Source organism: Oryzias latipes, chromosome 3 (genome assembly GCF_002234675.1).
Source record: "Oryzias latipes chromosome 3, ASM223467v1".
Lineage (NCBI taxonomy): Eukaryota > Metazoa > Chordata > Actinopteri > Beloniformes > Adrianichthyidae > Oryzias > Oryzias latipes.
In genome coordinates this window covers 28,723,902-28,745,236 of record NC_019861.2, presented here as the reverse complement: position 1 = coordinate 28,745,236, position 21,335 = coordinate 28,723,902, and the positions used below count along the sequence as shown (strand labels likewise).

Below are 21,335 nucleotides of genomic sequence, written 5' to 3'. Positions count from 1 at the left end.
AATTAAAACATTTGAGAGACAGAAACCAGAGTCAGTTAGCCACGTGACATCCAGACAAAGAGGAGGAGGAAGAGTGTCTGTGTGTGAGTGAGAGGCAGATGCAGAAAGAACAAGGGAGGATGAGGAGGCTGCCAGGCAGAAAAAGCAGCCTCATACATTGTCAAGAAGACCAGGCTCCTATTTAATTACAGGCAATGCATGCTGGGAAAGAACATGGACTACCACCAGGACAGAAGGACAGAAACAGCCAGGGGCCAGTCAGGATATGATTAGTAAGATCATAAAAGCAAAGACACCGGGAGAGGAGGCCTCCACAATCACAACTTGAAATTCATTGTTCACAAAGTGTCTCATCCTGACAGGGTCAGAGCAAATTCTGCTCTGATTAAAACTTCCCTCTTTGTTTGATGTGTTGAATTCAAAATGTCAGAGACCTACATGATGATCCACAGCTAAAAATTAGGCCAGCCAGTGTGTGTGATGCTGTGTGTAAAACTCAGCTGCCTTTTATACGTTAAAAGTGCACTTTTGTTCTCAAATCTGGAAATTAAAAGCAACAATGAACTCGACCTGTGTGCCTGGAACAAAACCAAACAAACCTGAGCCCAGATAAACTAAGCAAAACATCTCAACTTCATAGTGGGAGGATGCATTCATCCTTAAAGCAACATCAGCCTCTGAGCAGATATATATTTATGCATGAAAAATAAATCAATAAAAACATTTTTTTTTTTTTTTCAATAACTAGCAGTAGTGTAGGGCTGCATGGTGGCTCAGTGGTTAGCGCTCTCCCCTCATAGCGAGAAGGCCCTTGTTCGACCTTTCTGTATGGATTTTGCATGTTAAAATATGCTTCTTAAGTGAATTTGTTACTCTGTGTGTGTACATGTGAGTTTGTGTGTGTGTGGGAGTGATTGTGCGGTCCTGCAACAGATTGATAACTTGTCCTGAGTGTACGCCATCTTCATCCAACAGTAGCTGGGATAGACTCTGGTAACCCAGTGACCCCTAAAGTGATATAGTAGGCTAAGAAAATGGATGGATGACTAGTGGTAGTGCACAAAATATAAAATTTAGAGGAATTTCTTTTGATTTTTTTTTTCGTGTTCAGATTGTGATCAAGGATAAAAATGAATTTACATGACGATGTTTACATTGAACCTTTCAACATGCTTAAAACTAGAGATGTCCCAATCAGAATTTCTTGTTGCCAATCCGATTCAGAATCATTTGAATTTGATATTGATATTGAGTCCCGATTTGATACTTTTGTACAACATTTTTAAAAAATGAAAAAAATAAAAATAAAAAAAACTGCTAGGAACTGATCCAGATTGTTTTTATTTTTATTCACCTTCTTTTTATATTCAACACTTAATCAGAGCACTTCTTCAAAGTAACTTGAAAAACAAGGTAAAAATAGTAAAACTATTAACTAAAAAGAAATGTTGACTATAAACTTGTAAAAATAGGAGAGAATTATTCATGTCAGATAGTTTGGAGAGTTTAGCATTAATTCTTTAAGACCTACAGGTATTTTTGATCAATTATGATCCATGTTTACATGAGACATTCTTAAAAAATTGAAATGATTTTCTCCAAAAATATGTGTTGCAGTATGACGGTAAGGTAATAATTATTCATGTGAGAAAGTTTGGTGACTGACGCTTTAGAATCTTTGGAACATTTTTGATCAGATGTGATTCACATCTGTAACAAAAATTAAAAGCAAGTACTTTCTTCCATAATTATTGTTTTAGCTGGAATGTTTTGAGTTTTCATGACTAGCTCATACCAATGTAACAATGTATTTGTTTTGGTTGTTTTTGAGAGATTAATTTATTTAGTTTGTTTTCTTTAAGAAAGTGACTATTTGGATGTAATTTTCTAATTGCATGTGACTGAAAAGTGTGTCAATTAAAAAATAAATAAATCATTTGTCCCTTTTTATTTTACCTTTAAATAACCTATGATAAATGTGTCTCATAGACATTCTATTAGGAATAAAAGGAGGATGTGTTGGCTGGAGATAACTATGAAACTGGAGCTGGAAGAAGTTAAGCATCAGCTTAGACCCCAGGGACACAGTGTCTCAGATGGGAACCTATCAGAGCCAGCCAGCCCCACACCTCAGGCCAGAGCAGACCCATCTGGTGTTTTCTCCCTTGGTGCCATTTCAATTAGTTAAATCAATATTCCAATATAAAGGCGTTAACAGCACAATTTTTCCTTTTCTAATTTAATTTTGTTCCTCCTTCTGACCATTTTTCTTTTGTTTCTTAACTTTTTGGGCCAGTTTGAAAGGACCAAGCTGCTGGATTTAATGAGGCTGGCACAGAGCAAACATCTTCCTCTACTGTTGGTGCTCAGTTCTGCCCACAGCACAGAGGCTGGCATTTAGATTTGCAAATTTCTCTGCTTTGTGTATCTGTGGGTTCTTATATTCATTTAATACCACATGAAGAATGCTTTCAGAGCATTGTGACTGTGAAAGCCTGAGGCTGCCTGTAGTCACTGCACCGTGACTCATATGAAGCGAGTCTGGCCGGGTCTGGTTTTCCCAACAGAGTCTTCTGCTTTAGACATCAGCTCAGGAGGAGACCCACAATGTCTCCAATGAATCGTTTTGGCAGCAACACTAAACCAGCAAAACAGCTTCTGCAGCTGTTGTCAACATTGCCATTTATGTCAGAGCTAAACTGCTGCAAAAAGACCAAAAAGTCATGAAAAAAACAGTTGCATCCTAACTTTTGAATAGAAGAACTTTATATCCTTTGTAAACGTGTGAGATAAACAACCACAAACATGGAAGGTCTAATCAGACAATGTGTCAGCCTGTCTTACGGATCAACAGTTCCCATTTCGCATAAAGAAAGGAGTTTTTTTAGTCAGGTAATGAAGGAACAGGTTGGGGCAAACAACTAGTGCTAAAGCAGCTGTTCCTCACTGGCTACAGAAAAATCACAAACTCACAAACAAACCGAATAATAACTTCCAGCAGCACGACTCCCCTACCTGGAGAGAAAACGAATTTGCTGAATTTGATAAGGGCCACCAGGGAGCCATCATTTTTGACAGCTACAACTAAGGAATTTGTCACAGGTTCAAAAACTAATCTCATTTCTTGAACAACACACTTGACTTGTGAAACTCTCCCTTATTGGATTGTGTATAGGGCACGAAATGTGCAGATGGAAAAATGCACATTGGTAATTGAGGGATTAGTATTCAACTACAGCGGTGAAGTAGCATAATGCTTTTATCTCAGCATTACTGTGATGGAAAGACACTGTTCTGAGAGCTCTACCAACAGGTGAACATGAGCGTATCTCCCAAACAGGCTTTCAATAATACAACAGTGTGGCCAAAGAAAGCAAAACTTGAAATAAAGGCAACAAATAGAAACATGTTTATTTAAAATTCAACACATGGCAGTTACTTTCAAATACAGTTGCATTGTAAGAGGGCTTTCCCTGTTTTTCAGAGCTCCAGAAAATTAAAATGATCAATTCAAAATATTACAAGTTCATTGGATGATTAGATTAACTCCCTTGAAGCCTTGAATTCAACACCCAACCTTGTTGCATCTTTGCAAGCCTCATGGGAGGATTGCCTCTCATTAGCAACGGAAGATGCTGCCTTGGTCTGACTCCACTTCCTAACACATGTGGCTGCATCTGCTCAGCTCACTGCATTATACTAAAAGGCACAAACTCTCACTTTCAGTCATCCGTACATGCATCTTTTCTTTGAATATACAGAAAAATCTCTCATCTTCCAGTTTTGATTCTAATAAGGAGCATTCTGTAAAAAAGAAACAAAAAAAAGGCTGCATGTTGAATGGAATACAATACTGCTGAGATCTAACAGTAGTTCCATGTGTCACTTGATGAACGGTGTTCTCTGGCTTGGTTTTACCTGTCATGAATCTGCAACTACAGTATCACATACAAGCATGCTCTTTTTGCTGCCAACTCTGGCAGGCTCCACAGGCCCTGTCAGCCACGCTGTGACACCAAACATGACAATGTCTGCAATTTGCTGGGTGTTGTGAGTACCAGCCTCTGGCTTTGCCCATCTGAAGTTTTGCCACCTGTGCCTCTGCAGCCTTGAAGCATTTCACCAGCTAATCCTGTGGGAGAACTTGCTCTGCACTCAATCACCTTTAAATTTTGGAAGCACCTGCAGTCTGCAATAAACATCAGTTGAGGCTATGATCCAGTCTTTCAACACACGCCCTGTGGTGACATCTTCTGCTCTTGAGCTTTGTTAAATCTTTTTTTTTTTTTTTTATTGTGAGCCAGTGTATGTTGGGGGCAAGAATATTTTATGTCACATATATACGAGCATGACAGATAACACAGATGCCACCGACAGAACATTAAGAGAAAAAGGCAGAATGAGAAAAAACTTTGTTCAGGTTTCGTTCAGACCTCACAGCTGGCAGTGTGCAAGGCAAACCACTCTCTGTATCCTGCCTCCTGTTAGTTTGTTTTTGAAGACATGTGGCCATGATATTATCCAAATTAACTTCATCCCCCACATCGGTAACAGAGCTTTACTTGGAAACCAACGGCCACGTTGCTTATTAATCTGAGAGGAAGCTGGATTTGGGGAGATGAAGATAACAGGTGCAGGTATAAAGGGAGAGAAAGCAATGGATATTGCGGATTATTAATGAACTTTTGGCTGGCTTTTAATCTGTCCAGGGTTGCTTTTGGGCTCCATATGGTGCCTTGGACATTCAGCTGTGGCAGACATCAGGTGGCTCAGTGACCCCTCCTTAATATAACTGCTTGAGCTGGGGGATGAAGCTAAGAAAACAATGTTCTCAACAATCAGCACCAACTTTATTTCTGTGCAAAAGAGAACACTAAAGATGCTCTCAGGAGTGTCAATTATGTAAATATTTGTCATGTAAACATATTCTATCGATTGAGTCAACAAGATATTTTGAGGAGAGGATGAAATTGTTGATTATTCTCAAAATTTACTAAGAGGCTTTGAATAATTTGATCAGTGAGCGGCGTGATTATCCCTCAGCTCACAGTCTACTCCTCATTAAATTTTGACCCTTGTGGTTAACCTTCTAGAAAAGTTTGGTGTCTGCTAAACCAATTCTACAACGTGTCTTTCCCCCTCACCACTTCAATGTAATGCAAAATGAGTCGGCATCAAAAAGATGTGTAAATTACATCTGGCTTCCAGGACACTATCTGGCTGCCAGGAAGCATCCGTAAATATTTATTGCGGAACATCAGTGAAGTGTGTGAAGGTGCGGATGCCTGCCAGAAAAAACTGGGTGTTCGTGCGCGTTTCCAGCTGTGTAGTACTCAACACACACCCACTACTGGCATTAGACACTTGGTAAATCATGATTTCTTTCACTCAAGTCTTTTTGTTGGCCTCATTCAAGCCCATTAAAAGCAGCATTTATTCAAAATGAAGTGTAGTTTGATGAAATTTGGGTTGCTTTGTGCGTCAACTAATGAAATACTCATCATTTCATACAGGATGCATTTCTTATCAGGATTGTGTATCAACCCACTTCTGATCATTGTCTACAATGCTGACTTAACTTACATTTAAACACTGTAGGCATCAAGCATTTCATTACTGTGACTCTTTATGTATTACAGAGTTAAGCAGCCATATGCTGCAACTTGGACAGAATGTGGAACGCTACTATGCACCAGGATAAGTGCCAAATCTGAAATGGATTTTTGCCAGGATTTGAGAAAAAAAAGAAGGAAATACAAAATCGGATATAAACTGCAAGTGTCTTGGAATATTATTAGGGACTTACTGTTGAATCATCAACAAGCACTTAAAGAAGCAGAGACAGCGTATTATCAGTTTTTGAAATTCTGCAAACTCAAAGAAGTTTTTTTAGTATCATGGACCTGCTTGTTAACCTTTGGTTGGTGTTCAAGATGGTTCATATTGTGTCACCAAATTGTCACGGAAAGAATTTGACTTTGATGAAATCTTACTTTACGATTTTTCAATGCAGATTTTTTTTCGATATTTGACTTTAGTCCATCAAGACATGGTTACAAAGCTACCAAGATCTATGCTTTTACGGAGGCTAGCACACCTCCTGATAAGCACTTTGATATGGGCTGGGAGTGCTTGGAGACAACTACACCTTTCACAGTTAGCTCTGAAAGGTGATCTGGTGATATTAGCAATTAGCTCATACCAAAACCTGCAGTAACCATAAAATAAATTTTAATCAAAAAAACATGATTTTAAAAATTGAACAATAGCTTTTACAGCGCTGTATGTACTGATTAGTTTAAAAACAACAATTACACAAAATCACTGTGTAATTTAGCATTCTTTTGAATAAGCAGACATGGTCTTGGCACAGATGCTTAAACCATATGAAAAGATGAAGACTCAAACTCTTGTATTTGGGAAATTGCACTTCAACTTCTCAGGCAGCAATCAAGTTTAATACAAAAGCTGAAGGACAGTAGTCAAACCAGGCTTTAGACAGCTCTTCTTTGACATTTTTTTTTTTAAAATTCCACCCACATAATAGCTGGTATAGACAGTGGACTGACATCACATCCATTGGAAAAACAGAACTGGCTGCAACTACTAATGACAGCACTTGCAATGAATGTAATACTTACAGGCATAGTTTGTCCTCCATGCAAGCTGTTAATTGCAGCTTGCGCTTCTGCATGACTGGAAAACTTGACAAAGGCACAGCCTGTGCACACAAAAACAGACAGGCACATCATGAATTTCAAGGAAAATACATCATTTATAATCATTGTTCTCATGTTATTTGGTTTGTAAATATATTAGACCAGTTGTTTGTTGGCAGCATTTAACTGTAAAACTGCCTGGTTTTACCTAAAGCACTTGGATACTTGGAACATCCCATTTCCTGTCTTTTCTAATTTGACCTGCTCCGTTTTGGAACACAGCGCCAAGTCATGGCTTATTTGTGATTACTAATTATTTTCTTATTTACACTTTGAGATTTGTGCTCACTCACTCATAAAACAGATTATTATGACAAAGGCATATTTTTCTGATCTGCCTATCTAAATGAATATTTGCTTTAAAGCCATTTAAAATGAGGAAGGTTTGCTTTTGCAATGATCTTTCATACATTTTAAAGTTTTTATAAGGTTGCCGCAAAAAGGAAAAGTCAACAACAAACTTTGATAAAGCAAAATTGAGAACATCCCTTGCATTTAAAAACCAAAAAATCTAATGCAAGTTAAAAAATTGTGTTTCTTACGGAAGCATAAACTGTGATCACATGAGGTGGGCATATATTGCTGTTCAAGCGGGGGAGATCACGAGACTGATATACCATAAAGTGATTGATAGTGACCTGAGATGCTGTGGAATTAAAATATGGTAATTTTGCTAAAGTCGTTAAATGAAAAAGGAGCACATTTTCGAAGCTTTATTCAGTATTGTACTATTCTTATCCTTGCCTTCAGGTAGCTCATGTGTTAAGTCAAGAGATATCTCATTAACAAAGTCACGGATTAATTCTGCCCCTCTTTTCATTAACGGAATAGCACTGGTGACTTGGACCCACATTTTTTTCCATCTCTTTTTTTTAACAATTGTCCTTGGTGGGGCTCACAATTGGTTACTTATCTCGGAATAGGATCTGTTCACTGTGAACCCTCACAATTAGGTTAGATCTTAGCAGTGCTGCAGCCCCAAACAACGTAACTATATATAAAAAAAATGGTAAAATGTATGTTTTATAGTGTGATAAAAGGTTTATATTGATCCATGACAACTGCAAATACTCGTTAATCCAGCAGAAGCCTTTAATAACTGTGACCCTTAAAGCAAATAAATATATTTTCGACCAACAAAGGTTACACTATTTTTTTAAGTTTCTTCCATCCATGTAATTTTGGGGGGATTTTGCAAGCATTTTAAGTTTTTTGCCAGCAAAAAATGTTTTGAACAGCTGTGGATGTTGTGTATGTTAAATGTCCTTATATATGCATGCATCAACAGCGATAAGTATATTATTTGAGGAAGCCTTTGATTTCATAAAATCATCCTTTAGCTATACCTGACCTCTCCTCTTTGAGGATCTATGAAAGCTCTTTGTCTGTCTGACCAAAAAGCATCAGCCTGCAGTCAACAATTTGCCTGCAGCTGTGTCTTTGAGAGACCAATCACCACAAATCTTTAAAGACAAGCAGATAAGAGTCATTTGGATTTCTCTTAAAGCCATTTGATTTCTTTAAACCATAATAACTTGATCTTGCTTCCCCCTTGTTGTCAAAGATAATAACAGTTTCCAAGTTATGCCGAGAGCAAAACAGACAGTGGCATCCACGACTGCAGGGCTCAGTTTATCATCAATGTCATAATCATGCTGAACAATTTGCTCAAATTCCTCATCAAATACAGCTTTTTGTGACCCAAAAAAACTAAATGGAGAAGGAACACAACATCACAAAAACTGAAAGTGCTATAGCTTCATAAATTACAGTGCACATTTGAGTTTTTGAGTTTGATGGCCTAAAATGACTTTGGAAGGAACAAGAAAAAAGGAAATTGTATTGCTTTCAAGCAAGAGGATCGGCATTGGCTTTTGAAATCCCAGGGTAATAATATGTATGCATGAATTCCGTCCTTCTGGATGGGTGACATTTACAACACAACTTAATTATAGACCTAAAAGCCATCTCTCCATTCTTCTTGACAATTCGCCGCTCTATTCAACTCTGGCAGCAAGTGTTGCACTTTCAAAGTACTTTGAGGAGCAGCACCACAGATAGACGGATGTTAAACTTCTCGGCCTTTTTATTGGGTGAAGAGGGGTGCTGAAAAGCCTCTGAGTAGCATAAATTTACATCAACAGGGGACAAAGCTTCAACCATGGAACAGATAGCACTGTCAATTTCAAGGTCTGTCTCATTCAAATTATGGGAACCTTATCCCGAGTGGGGTGCCTGGCAAAATAATTTGCCTTAACTTTCTGTAGTGGTTGCGTGAAACTCTTGCGAGGGTTGTGATAGATGCTGATATCAACATATATGAGAGATTTTTTTCAGGTGGTTCAGACTTTTTTTTTCATTTCACGTCAGGAAAACCTGACAAAAATGAAGTGATCGAGTTGGTGATAACATGAACAAAAGCATGGAATGCATCGCATGTGATGAGAGAACGAAAAAGCTTATGTGTGGGCTAAAAGAAGGAGAAAGGAAGTGTAAGCTTGAAGAGTGGATGAAACTAGTGATTGTTTGACACGACAACAGGGGCCTTCTTTAATTTTGTGTGTTGTCAATCAGCTGGAGGCATTTGAGCAAACAGACAGGAAACCAGACAGGAAGAGTGGGACGGCAAAAGAGAAAACAAACCATGAAGAAATAAAGGTTGTGGGCCAGAGGAATAAAACGCAGCACTGCACCCAGCAATGAAAGGAGGAAGGGGCAAAGATAAGTGTGAATTTCAGCACAACAGATGCCTTAGTCACATGTACCGAACAGGTCCTGTGGGTTTTTGGATTGTCCCGGCTTGTATAGAATCCGTAGATGCAGCAGCAATTTAAAGGGAACAGAGGTGTGTCTTGTAGTTCCTTAGTAGCCCATGCGGCCACCTTAAGGGATTTCATGAAAATGAAATGTACAATTGTCGTGAGAGTGGTAAATGTATTGTGAAAAATTCATAAGGATAATGTAAGCTGCACAGATTTATGACCAACGGGTGATGCTATTGTACAGTGTCCTCATGCCGCACTCTAGCTATTAGTAAGGTGCACGCACTGACTCCTCACTGACCGCGCACAAATGCTTGACGCACAGGGTTTGCACATGATACATATGAGCCCGTAGGATGCACATACTCTGATTGCCTGATTTCCACATTTCTAAAAGCTGTGCAGCATGGATTAAGCACACCCCTTTCACTTGAACAGCTCTAACCAGCTCCCTATACACTATGATGGTTTAAGTAGGGTAAAAAGATTCATAATTTGACAACACGCCTGCATCTCACCTACTTTCCCCTTACGTTTTGCTTAAGTGTTTACTATACCCAGACACCCACAGCATGCCCGTAGTGAACAATTTCCATAAAATCTTAGACTTACAGGCTCACTGGGTTGTCTATGATCTTAAAATTAGGTGTGTGGGCCACCTTTGTGACCCATACAGATTTGCCCATTTTTCACCCGCATACCCCCCATATCCACCCAAATAAGGGCAGTTGTGACTAAGGCAGAAGCTTTGTATGCATTCTCAATAAGCCAGCATTACACATGATCTGCTCCTGCCTCTTTTCTACCCACTAACCTCTGTCACAACTCTGAAGGCTCATCAGAGGAAAATAAATTGCCGTAATTAGAACAAGAGAAAAGGTAGATCTCGAGCAATGAAAGGAGAATCATCACTCCAGATGTGACTGAGACAGAGATTGTTTTTTTATGAATTAAAGATATTTCATCCCCAAAATTCTACCTGCATATTGCAATATTACTGCTTTTTTTTTTATCTCGCCATGCTTTACTAATCAAGGACCACATAACCCAAGATGAGAAATCAAATTATGTTTGTTCTATGAATGCAAGCAAATCTGCCACCTGGTGAGTGACAGCAGCAAACCCCAGAGTCTGGCTGCGTTATTTACAGTGGAACATTATCAGCCAATGATGTCTCTCGGGAGGGATGATGGGAATGTGGGAAACAAACACGATTACACCCCTTTGCTTTTTGGAGGGAGAGAGAGGTGAGGTATTATGTGATGCTCAGGGTGAGAAAAGCTCCTGTGCTGGAAAGACAATGTATAAGATCTAGAGGGAAATAAAAAAAAGAAAAAGGGCTAAATGATGGGGTGAAAATACAAAAAGAAATGCAGAACAAAAAGGAAAGAAAAAATGTACAGAAGGTGAGAGGAAAGAAAGTGTCAGAGTACTGACAATGAGGCACAGAAAATAGCAAGTGGGAAATAAAAAAAACTGTTTAAAAAGTGGGTAGCTGAAGGTTGAATAAACAGTTACAGAAGTACATCACAGAGAGTGTGGATGAGCGCGCCACAGGTAAAACTAAAGATAGAAAGATAAGAAACACACATATAGCCATGTAGGGATTAAGAGGGAGAAAAGGTGAAAAATGTGTGGGCTCTGACCCTTACTGGCCCCATCAGGCCCTCGAAGGACGGTGCACTCCTCGATCTGGCCGAAGGTCTCAAACAGCCGCCGCACGTCGTCCTCGCTCTGCTGCTTGCCGAGCATCCCAACAAACAGCTTCCTGTCTTCTGCATTGGATGGGGTTGGGGGGTGGAAGAGGGGGAGAAAAGAAGAAATGCTACAGCTGATGGCACCATTCTGCTGAGCTAAAAAGAACCACCTTTGCGCACCCTTTCCATCCCCTACGCACCCCCCCAACACACCCAGCTTTCTTTATCAACACTCCGCTGTGTTGTTGATGTTTTTCTGTGGTGTTCTACCCCGCCTTGGTATAATAGTGACATATCCTAGTATCCAGAGAGCTATTCAAGTCTCCTGCAGTGATTTCTTATGTACATAAAGTTTGGAGTGCTGCGGATTTCAGGTAAGAGTAGAAAGGAACGATGGAAATATTTTGCCCATGTAGACAAGCTCTTAGATCACAGTTTGTCTGAAATTGAACACAGCACAACAAAATGTGTATTGTTATTACCAGAATAGTAGGCATTAAAAGAAACGGTAGTAAAACTTCAGATAGAAGGCAAAAAAATAAATAATATCCCAGGGATGTTTTGAAGAATACATGTCTTAAAAAATGCATTATGAGTCCCAGTCTGTGATTTTTATTTATGTATTTTCTTTGCATCTATTATTTACCGTCTGCTGTTCTTTGTTTTATCGACAACCTAAATAAGGGGTTCTGTCACACACAACTGATGCTCAGTTCTGCACAAAATAAATGACTGCCTTCGACAATTCCCAGAACTCTTTTCTTCAATGTGTCAAAATGTAATTACCTCATTGGTTGAGTTAGAAATGATTCATAGAATATACTAGTTCCATCTAAGTCAGAGTGGATCGTTGTTAAAAAAAAATAAACTCCTCAAAGTAATTCCCATATTACCCTAATATTCACAACTGTTTTTATGAAAGATGGTTTTTGAGCCTAAACTTTTGCCTTTAGTGAGCGCTGTAATATCACAGACCAAGGTTAAACCCTTGATGTCTGAATTGAATTTCAGCTATGAAAAAAAGAGCAATCTTTTTGTTTGCTTTCATGTAATGTTAAATTAATGTATTTTTTGAGGTACAGTGTTTTGAAACATTCCTACATCAATAGGCGGGTTAAGGGCGGATATATTTAGCCATTTGTTTCAATCACACAACATCACATCATGCTGCTTTAACTGTTTTTTAAGACATGTTGTGTGCAAACTTCCACCAGTTCTAAGAGCTGTACCCAGAAAGACATGGCCAGAGATTCAGACTCTTTGTCTAATACACCTTTGAAACGTTTTTTTTGTTTAATGCTTTAAAATATGTCAAATGTAATTTCATTACTGCAATATCTTGCATATAATTAAGTAATAAGTGTTGGTAGTAAGGTGCAAAAAATATCAGTCATGTATTGTTGATGATATAATTATATTTCTTTTTTTTTTTGCATCAACAGAACACTGCTAGTGTCGTGCCAAAAGGGTATGTCGTGAGTTTGGTATTAAAGACAAATTTTGATTAGCTTTTTTGGGAGGAGCTAGTAATCCTTATTGAGTTGAAAAACATGTGTATCTTTATCCCTTCTAATAATTTTTGTCCTTGCCTATTTTGAACTTAGCAGGGAAAAGATCATTTTAATGTAAAAGCTCCATACTGCACAATTTTCTACATTCAAGCAGCTAGATTTTTCTAATTAATCATCTGACTGCCCTGGTCTTATAGAGAATATTCATCTTCTTTACATCTTTTACATTATGCATTTCCTAATCCTTAGTGTTGTGGAATGAAATAGCTACTAGTAAGAATCTATCACTGGGGCTGATGGAAAGTGGCAGGAAGAGGAAGCGGGTTTATTGGAAATGACACTGTTGATCTTCAGTGTGAGTCATTTAGATGGTGGGGAGCGGGCGAGGAGTGGGGGAGGAGTTGCGGGCAGGAGCATCACCTGGGCCTCGACAGATGTGACGCCTCCTGTACCTGCCAGGCCCCATTAGATGCAGCTGTTCTAAAAATAAAACATCAGGTCCTCCTTTTTGCAAAAAGAAAATGGGATTCTGCTCTGTTCCTGTAAAGTTCAAATGAGACATGATCCTGCGTCCTGCTTGGCCACACAAATGAACATCAGCATAATCAATAGGACCATGCCGCCTGCTCTCTGCTGCCTGGTGTGGCGGCAGCAGTGTTTTTCTCTGTTCCTGTGGTTTTACCTGACAAAAAAGGTTTCTTAAAACCAAATACTAAGCCTGGACCTATTCCTTCACTGTTAGAGGTAACAGGGTTGGATAAGTCCCGCGACGATCACCACTGGCAGTCACATTGATGAGATTTAGCACAGGCTGTTTGGTAAACAGACATCAAGCTAGATTTTGAGCATCAGTGGCCAAGCTATTTAACTGAAAAGCAAGCAGATGGCAGACAGAAATAACTCTGGCGAGTGTTTGTGGTACCAAAGGTGAGGTGATGCAACAGTTTGCACAAACTTTGTTTCGCGTTTCTTCTTTATTCTTCAAGTTTACACATGAATGCAGATGGATACAAATTTAAGAGAAGAGAGTAGAGTTACAGACCCTCTACATCCTGTTAATGCTTTAGGACAAAAGTCTCATCTAAGTCCTGGCCTAAAGAGATCTAATGGTGGCTTTACAGGGATAATTAACAAGCCATGAGCGAGGTAATGAACTTTCCAAATGCGCTGGCAAACACAAAAATAAATCACACCCCAGCGAAGGCATTAAAGGAAGTGTGAGTGTACTTCTGAGCTCTCCTTTGGGAGAGCCACAGTGAGAAAATGAATTTGGAGCTGCTATCTTTTCATTGCCTGACCTAAGAGCGTCTCAGTCGGCCCACTGCATGCCCTGGCCAGTATATAGATTGCTATTAATTAGTCCACTTTGCACCTGTCTCCCAAGCTCTTATTGGATTTTGCAAGTTCCCACTCATCTCCTATGGCCACTTGGAAGCTTTAAATTGCCATTTTACAAATATGAATTAATATTTTGAACAGCACATTCTTTACAAGGATTCCAAGAGAGATCAATGAGTTGAAAATAAAAAGGGCACACTTTTCTCAAGAGTAACCATGCAATGTATTTGCATTTGGAGGGGTTTGACTCTTCCTCTAGAACCTGTTAAAGATATGGAGGTCTGCTAAACTTTATTGAACTGCCTGCTTGATCTCTTTGAGGTTATCTTTTACGGAGAATGACTCGTTTTAATCTTCAAAATTCAACCGCTGAGCTGGAGAACGTTTGAGCATTGCAGAACTGCTGTCTCTGTACTCTGGAAAGATCTCTGCTCTCAAATATTAACAGCATTTAAAAAAAAAAAAGTGTGAGTATGTGAATGTGGGAACTGAAGTCAATTCATTAATAAAATAGTGACATTACAAGGGAACAGCCACTCCAAATCAGGCTTGTATGTTATTCTTCTTCTTTTTCCTCAAATGTGTCATTTCCAGGCTGAAGGTGGGAGCAATTGTGTGGAAAATGGTTCCATGTCAGTCTTCAGCCATGTCCAAACTGAGGTGACATGTGGACAGCCCCACTTTGTGAATGCAAATAAAAAGGGAGAGATCAAAAAAGTTATCAAAACACTACTGACATCTGACAATTGCTTGTCTCAGGAAGCCTTTTCATTTCAGTGCCCGGTATATTAAAAATTAATGGATTTTGCACAGACGCCATATGCTGTCAAGAGTGATGCTTCTCCCTCTGGAATAAAGTGCTACTTGTGTTGAAGGCTGCCGTATATGCATATAGATTGTGCTTTTCTTTTTCGCTCCTTCTCCTTTTGCATCTCCTACTCGCTACATATGTATCTTTGTTTCTACCCTCAATCGCCATTCCTCACACTTGCCTGTCCCTGGGAGCAAGAATCAGTTGTGATTTCTACTTTCCAAACTTTCTATTGTTGTCTGGCAGCGATGGGGAATATTCTCTTTAAAGTATTGTTCTCCCGTGTCGTCGTAAATATTCTGGTTTTTTTGTGTGGTTTTTATCACTTTATTTCCCGCTGGCAGTATAGTCAGGGAAGCTTAGTGGTGGTAAGTGTTCAGAAACCATGGACAGCTGCATTCAACGATAAAAGATGTATACTACACCTCTGGGTGCATTTCATATGCAGAATAATGTTCCAGCCAGCACAAAAAGAAGTTGTGTTTATTACGGACTCATTAGAAAATCCTGATGCTGGTACACAGCTGCCTGAAAGCCCTGCCACCAGACACACGTGAATGAACCAGTCGGGTGCAACTGCTTACTGTTGAGTTAAAGACTTTTTTATTTATTTTTTTTCAATGTGCTCAGGCCATAGGTGTCTAAAAAGAATGAAGTCTGTAAAGATTCTCAGTCATTCTGGTTATGTTATTGCAGGATTCTGTTCTTCAGGGAAACTGAACTTTAAAATCCTGTGACTACATGATGACTGACCAGCTTCACAAACATAATGTCAAGCACTGTTAAAGGAATACACTTCAGCTTAGGTTAGAATATGAAAAGAAATTCAAAAAAAATTGCAGGTTATTGAAACCCTCAATGCATGGCAGGAAAGAATCCCCACAAACAAGCCTTTGACTAGACCCCCCAGTGAAAGAACACAAAACTAAAACTATCATTCAGACGACTCCGAAAATCCTTCTAAATAAAATGATAAGGTGGATCAATTTTACCACTGATGGTTTATGTTTAGACCTGCCTTACCAGAGGAACACAGGTTGCCTTTCTTATCAAGAGAGCACAGACCAGACATCACAACGAGGTGAAGGAACAGACAAAAAAATAAAAAAACAGAATAGACTACCGGTACTTGGATAAGCAACAAAATGTCTTATAGATTAACCTTTTCAAGTCCAGTTGATTGACAAATAAGAATTCTGTGACTACGGAAAATGAGAGTGGTGACTGTTGATGATATTTGGCAAAAAAGTCATTACAGTTTCTCCTTGTGTTTTATTTTTCTGGCTTTTACTTCTATAATGGATGTGAATTCCCTTATTCAACACCCGAGACTAGAGCTTTTTTTAAACTATACAATCAGTTTGAGTATGGAAAATGGATATTTGCGCATTAGTAAACAAATGTTTTTGATGTGGCAAATGTCAATATACCTTAAGTAGTACTGGGATGTGCAGTATATTCCATTTTTTTCAAAAGCTATGAATATGTAAATTATAATTTTTGAAGGTTTTTAAACCTCTTTATGACTTTTTATTTTGCCAATTCCACATTTTTAAATTCTGATTAAGTTTAGAAAAAACTAATTCCTGTTGTTGTTTTTTTGTTTTGTTTTTTGCTTTGGTTGAAATTTTAGTTGAATAAAAATAATGTAAAATGTTATTTTTCCTTGTTCCCTAAACGGTTTCAAGCCGTAGTTATAGGAGCTAATTGTTTAAATGTAATCTTTCCGAGAAATTCTAACAAAATATTTCCCAAATGTTTTTATAAAAGTGACTGCTGTTTTGGGACCGGCTTCCATCAGGTTATGTGAGAGGCATGAAACAAGATTAAACAATTCTGGTAAGGAAAGATCCCAGAGGTATCTCCCACTCTGTGCTGCATATTTTTGGCTAAATTGTATCATATTTCCTCAACTACAGAAAATGACTGATCATTCTGTGCCAGGAAACTCCAAATTTTCATTATCATGTTTTTTTTTCTTCAACGAATCGGCATTTGAAAGCCCCCATAAACAGAGAAATCTGTGCACCACGAGGCTCATTTTTGGGGTGTATTCTGCTTAACTTTATATTTTTTTAGGTATATTCCTCAGGTTATTTAATCATTTACTTTTATTTATTTATGTTTCTCAACATCAAATTTTTATTTCAATAAAGTAAAGAAGATGCTTTCTGGCTCTTAGAGAGTATTGAATTGTGGCATGTTCATTTAATTATTTAAATAATTAAGAATCTTTCTGATACAGATTTGAAAAAGAGGGTCTGTGTTTCATTATCCCAGACAAAGCTAGAAACAGCCCTGAACTTTCAGCTAAGTTTGGGCTAAGTTTGGTGTTTAAAGACAGTAACAAGCTCTAAACGTCAGATTATTTTTCTGGTTTCCAGAAAAATAAATCAAAAGCAATTTAGGATGCGATCAAAACAGCCTCTATGACCTATTTAGAATATTTATGAAGCAAATTGTTTTAAAAAAGTCCAGAAATTCCAGAACGAGAACTTGCAACAACATTGAGTAAGTTTCTTTGGAAAAGCTGATTACAATATGTCCTCAACATAGTAGCCCAGTACCAACGGAAAGCACACAGGAATGACTTAATGGTGTGCAAATCATACTTAGAACTCATGGCAGAGAACATTTAAAACATTGAGCCAAACATGTGGAACAACTGTGTGGACAAAATATAAGCAAAAACAAACTTAAATTGCCTTAAAGTGTGGTCATACCAGAGTAGTTAGGCCGGTTAAGTATGAAATTTGATTAAGATCAAAGTGCTTATTAAAGTAAACAAAGTTATTATACCTGTTTATTTTGAGAGTGTTATTGACCAAAACAAGCACTGGCAAGTTGGGAAAAATGCACAAGAAAACACTGGGTATGTCGTAATCAAAATCAGGTTGGTTCCACACAGTCCTACAGACTTGGTTCTATTGGGCAGGGAAGCTGACCATTTTGGTTTTACTACATTGCACAATCAGAGGATTACCTGGAACTACCTAGAAAAAGTGTAGATTTACACCCATTCATTTAGTAGTGGTATTGTCCAAAACAAATTCTGATCACAAAGCAAAAAAAAACAACCACAACACATTGATGAAAACTGGTTAGCCCTTCTGATTATCATATAATTCATGCTTGGACCTCCTCACGGCACCACTTTCACTTTTTGTGTTATTTGTAGTTCTTTAGATATGGATTGCAGCTGTTTTTTGTGTTTTTTTTTTCCGTACAAATGTTTTGTGACACTTTATCATTTACACCACTCAGTGAGTTGGCCTCATTATAAAAACTAAGATAAGCGACTAAAGAATCTGTCATATTTCTTAGGTAGATTATCTAGTACAAATAAAAGAAAAACAAAATAATCGAGAAGATATCAACATGATAAAAGGTTTCCGACTTATGAAAACCAGCCTGGTTGAGAGAAAAATAAAGTTAAAAGCAGTGACCTACTTTAAGTTATTCCGTTCATTTATTTAACCTTATTTAATTTTTAAACTTGTTTTCTTCCTAATAAGAAGAAAATGTTGGTAAGTCCCCATATTCTGTCGCCTGTATCCAAGTTATATATATATATATATATATATATATATATATATATATATATATATATATATATATATATATATATATATGTATATATATATATATATATGTATATATATATAAACTGGAGAAAGAAAATCAAGAAATAACTAGAAATACCTATACATACATACATACATACATACATACATACATACATACATACATACATATATATATATGTATATATATATGTATGTATGTATGTATGTATGTATGTATGTATATATATATATATATATATATATATATATATATATATATATATATATATATATATATATATATATATATATATATATATATATATATATATATATATATATATATATATATGTATAGGTATTTCTAGTTATTTCTTGATTTTCTTTCTCCAGTTTTTACCAGCCTGCATGACCATAGGCCAAAGGGGATCCTCTGGCTTAATTTGCATGTAAAGTGAGAAAGTGAGGCCCTCCCCTGTGACCTGCCAGGTTGAACCAGCCTGTAACCTTCACTCTTCCTGACTCGTTGAAGTATGGGATGACAACATAGTCCTTAACACCTTAAGGTTCTGTCAATCCTTTCACTTCTCAGCTTAGGTCAGCCTACTGAGAAGCAGCAGGTTGACAAAAATATATAACCTGTTAAACAGCCCTTCTGTCAAGTGAAAGGCCTATGGACCTGAAAAACTTTCAGATCAGGCATCTAGTCATTAATTATAGATATTGCTTATAGTGGAAAAACTAATGTCTAGTGAGGGAAAAATGAAAATACTGTAATGCTCCTTCAAATATTAAAGAAAAACTCTAATGTGATTAAGCCAGTCTTTTAAGATGGACGCACCTAGCAATTGTTCGTTAGCATATATGGGACCTTTATTGAAATTTTCCTTAAATTCGGCCTAGAACTGCTTTGGGCTCATAATCAGAAAGGTTTAGGTTCAAGTCCATTCCTAGTCGCAATCTGCTTGGGACAAGAAGGGTATCCCATGTAAAATCTGCTGAGTCACTCTGCAAATGACTTTGTTGTGTTGACCCTTGTAATGTTAGGCAGCCAAAATATTAGAGTCTGTAATTTTCCTAAAAGAACATTACAGAAAAAAACGCATCTTATTTTTACTTTAAATCTTTTCATGATCCAAGAAATCTCTAAAAAGAAATAAAGTCCAGGCATGCAGTCTGCAGTCTGTAATGGTGGATCTAAATCAAGAGATACTCCACTATCATTTATTTCTGCCACTGCAAGGACAATTTGGATAAACCTTTCTCATCCGGAGTGGAAGCTTGAATATGAATTTTTTTGAATAGGAACTTTCCCAGAATTATTCTTAATAATTCTAATTTGTAAAGCTTTAGCTGTTGAGATAAATTCACAAATACCAATCAACAAATATCCAAACAAGACCTAGTGGTAATCAGAGATTTGATGTTAAACTGACATCTGTAAAAAAAAAAAAACAAATAATAAAAAAATCCAATAAGATATGAATCTGGGTTAATCATAACAAGTGAACAAGGGCGTTATGATTAATATTGACAAAACTAAATGTTAAGGAAGGTTGCTTCTTAGGACAGAGGTAAAAACCATCTGATCAGAGTTAATAAAATGAGAGGGTGTTCCTAGCTGATACATCATCGTTCTAATCATTAGTATTGGTTTGAGAAGTGGGACCTGGTTCAAGATTGTGTTTAGATTATAGCCATCTCCAATCATAGATAATCTGGCCCCATCTTTCCTTCGCAGACACAGCAGCAGACAAGGTCAGGGGGAAAGGATTCCTGGCGAGGCAGAGATAGGGATAGGGCGGCTCGGAGATGATTTACTGCTGAGATTCACTCAGCTGCCTCCATCACCCTCCGTTAACTTTCTCATCCTGTCATCTCTTCCTCTTTCGCTCTTTCTGTCTCCTATCCCTCACTCTTTCGCATTCCTCCATGGGCCTTGTAGTGAATCTCACTTTCACTCACAACCACTGTCTTTCTATTCCTATTTGGTGAAAAGAATCAGAGAAGTAAGAAGGAACTAAGAAACTAGCCGCGGTTACATGGGCAGAATATCTTGATCGGATCAATGGTCGGGTTAAAATTCACCCATGCACATGGGCACAGAAAACCGTTTTCCGATTAGAACAAACGTTCCCATGGCTCACACTTTCGGTCGGAATGAATAATTTGGGCATGCGCAGTAGTGTAAAATCACCCGGATGAGGAAATATGTCCCGTTGTAAACAAACCGCTGCCACAGACAGACAGCATGTGCAGCAGCTCCGTAATACGAGAGGATCTTCCAAACGTGCTTTTATTAATGTTATGAATATTATGAAGCACCTGTTCGCTCATCGTTATATTTAATCCGTGTGGTCAGTGCTTTTTTGTGGAAGAATTAAGCTGGAAGAAGGGTTAGGGCAGGCTAACACGGGCTAACATCATTAGCCTTGATGGACACAAAATCCAGGACCGTGCGAGAAACGCAACAATCTGCATCTTGGCTGCACGTAAATGTGTGGGAATAACATCAGCCTTTATTTTGTCGGGACACAACTGGAAACACAAATCCACGTGATTGTTTAAACAGTTTTTAAGGACTGAGCGACATTTATTTCTGCTCTCAAAAGTTCACACAGACCGCCCCAAAGCCACTCTGTGAGCTAGCGGCCCGAGCTCTGTTCGAACACGGTTCCTCCTGAGTTCTGCAGCCGCTAACCCAGAGCGGCAGGACGGCTCGCAGTCTGAATTCTCCCACACATAACAAAACAACAAAACGCACACGTAAAAAAGCATCTTCCCCCCCCTCAGACACAAAATTATTAATCCGGCTGCTCTGCTCACTCGGGTGCCAGTGGACCGAGTGAGCGTCGGGGGGCACGAAGCGCTCCTGCCCCGCATCTCCCTCGTGAGGGGTGAAAGAGAGGGGAGAGCCAGCGGGGCGAGAGC

General features: G+C 38.3%; 1 protein-coding gene across 7 annotated transcripts in view; it reads right to left on the bottom strand.

Moving 5' to 3' along the window:
* Positions 1–21,335, bottom strand: part of LOC101171151 (CUGBP Elav-like family member 6) — a 150,607-nt gene that overhangs the window by 27,984 nt on the left and 101,288 nt on the right. For all 7 annotated transcript variants that reach the window (XR_911651.3, XM_011493244.3, XM_011493249.3 and 4 more), the window contains exons 4-5: positions 11,128–11,256; positions 6,642–6,721 (exon numbers count right to left, since the gene is read on the bottom strand). Coding sequence is in view for 6 of the 7 variants with exons in the window: in XM_011493244.3 (XP_011491546.1) it covers positions 6,642–6,721; positions 11,128–11,256 (209 nt within the window). In the remaining variant the exon portion in view is untranslated. The remainder of the gene's footprint in view (positions 1–6,641; positions 6,722–11,127; positions 11,257–21,335) is intronic.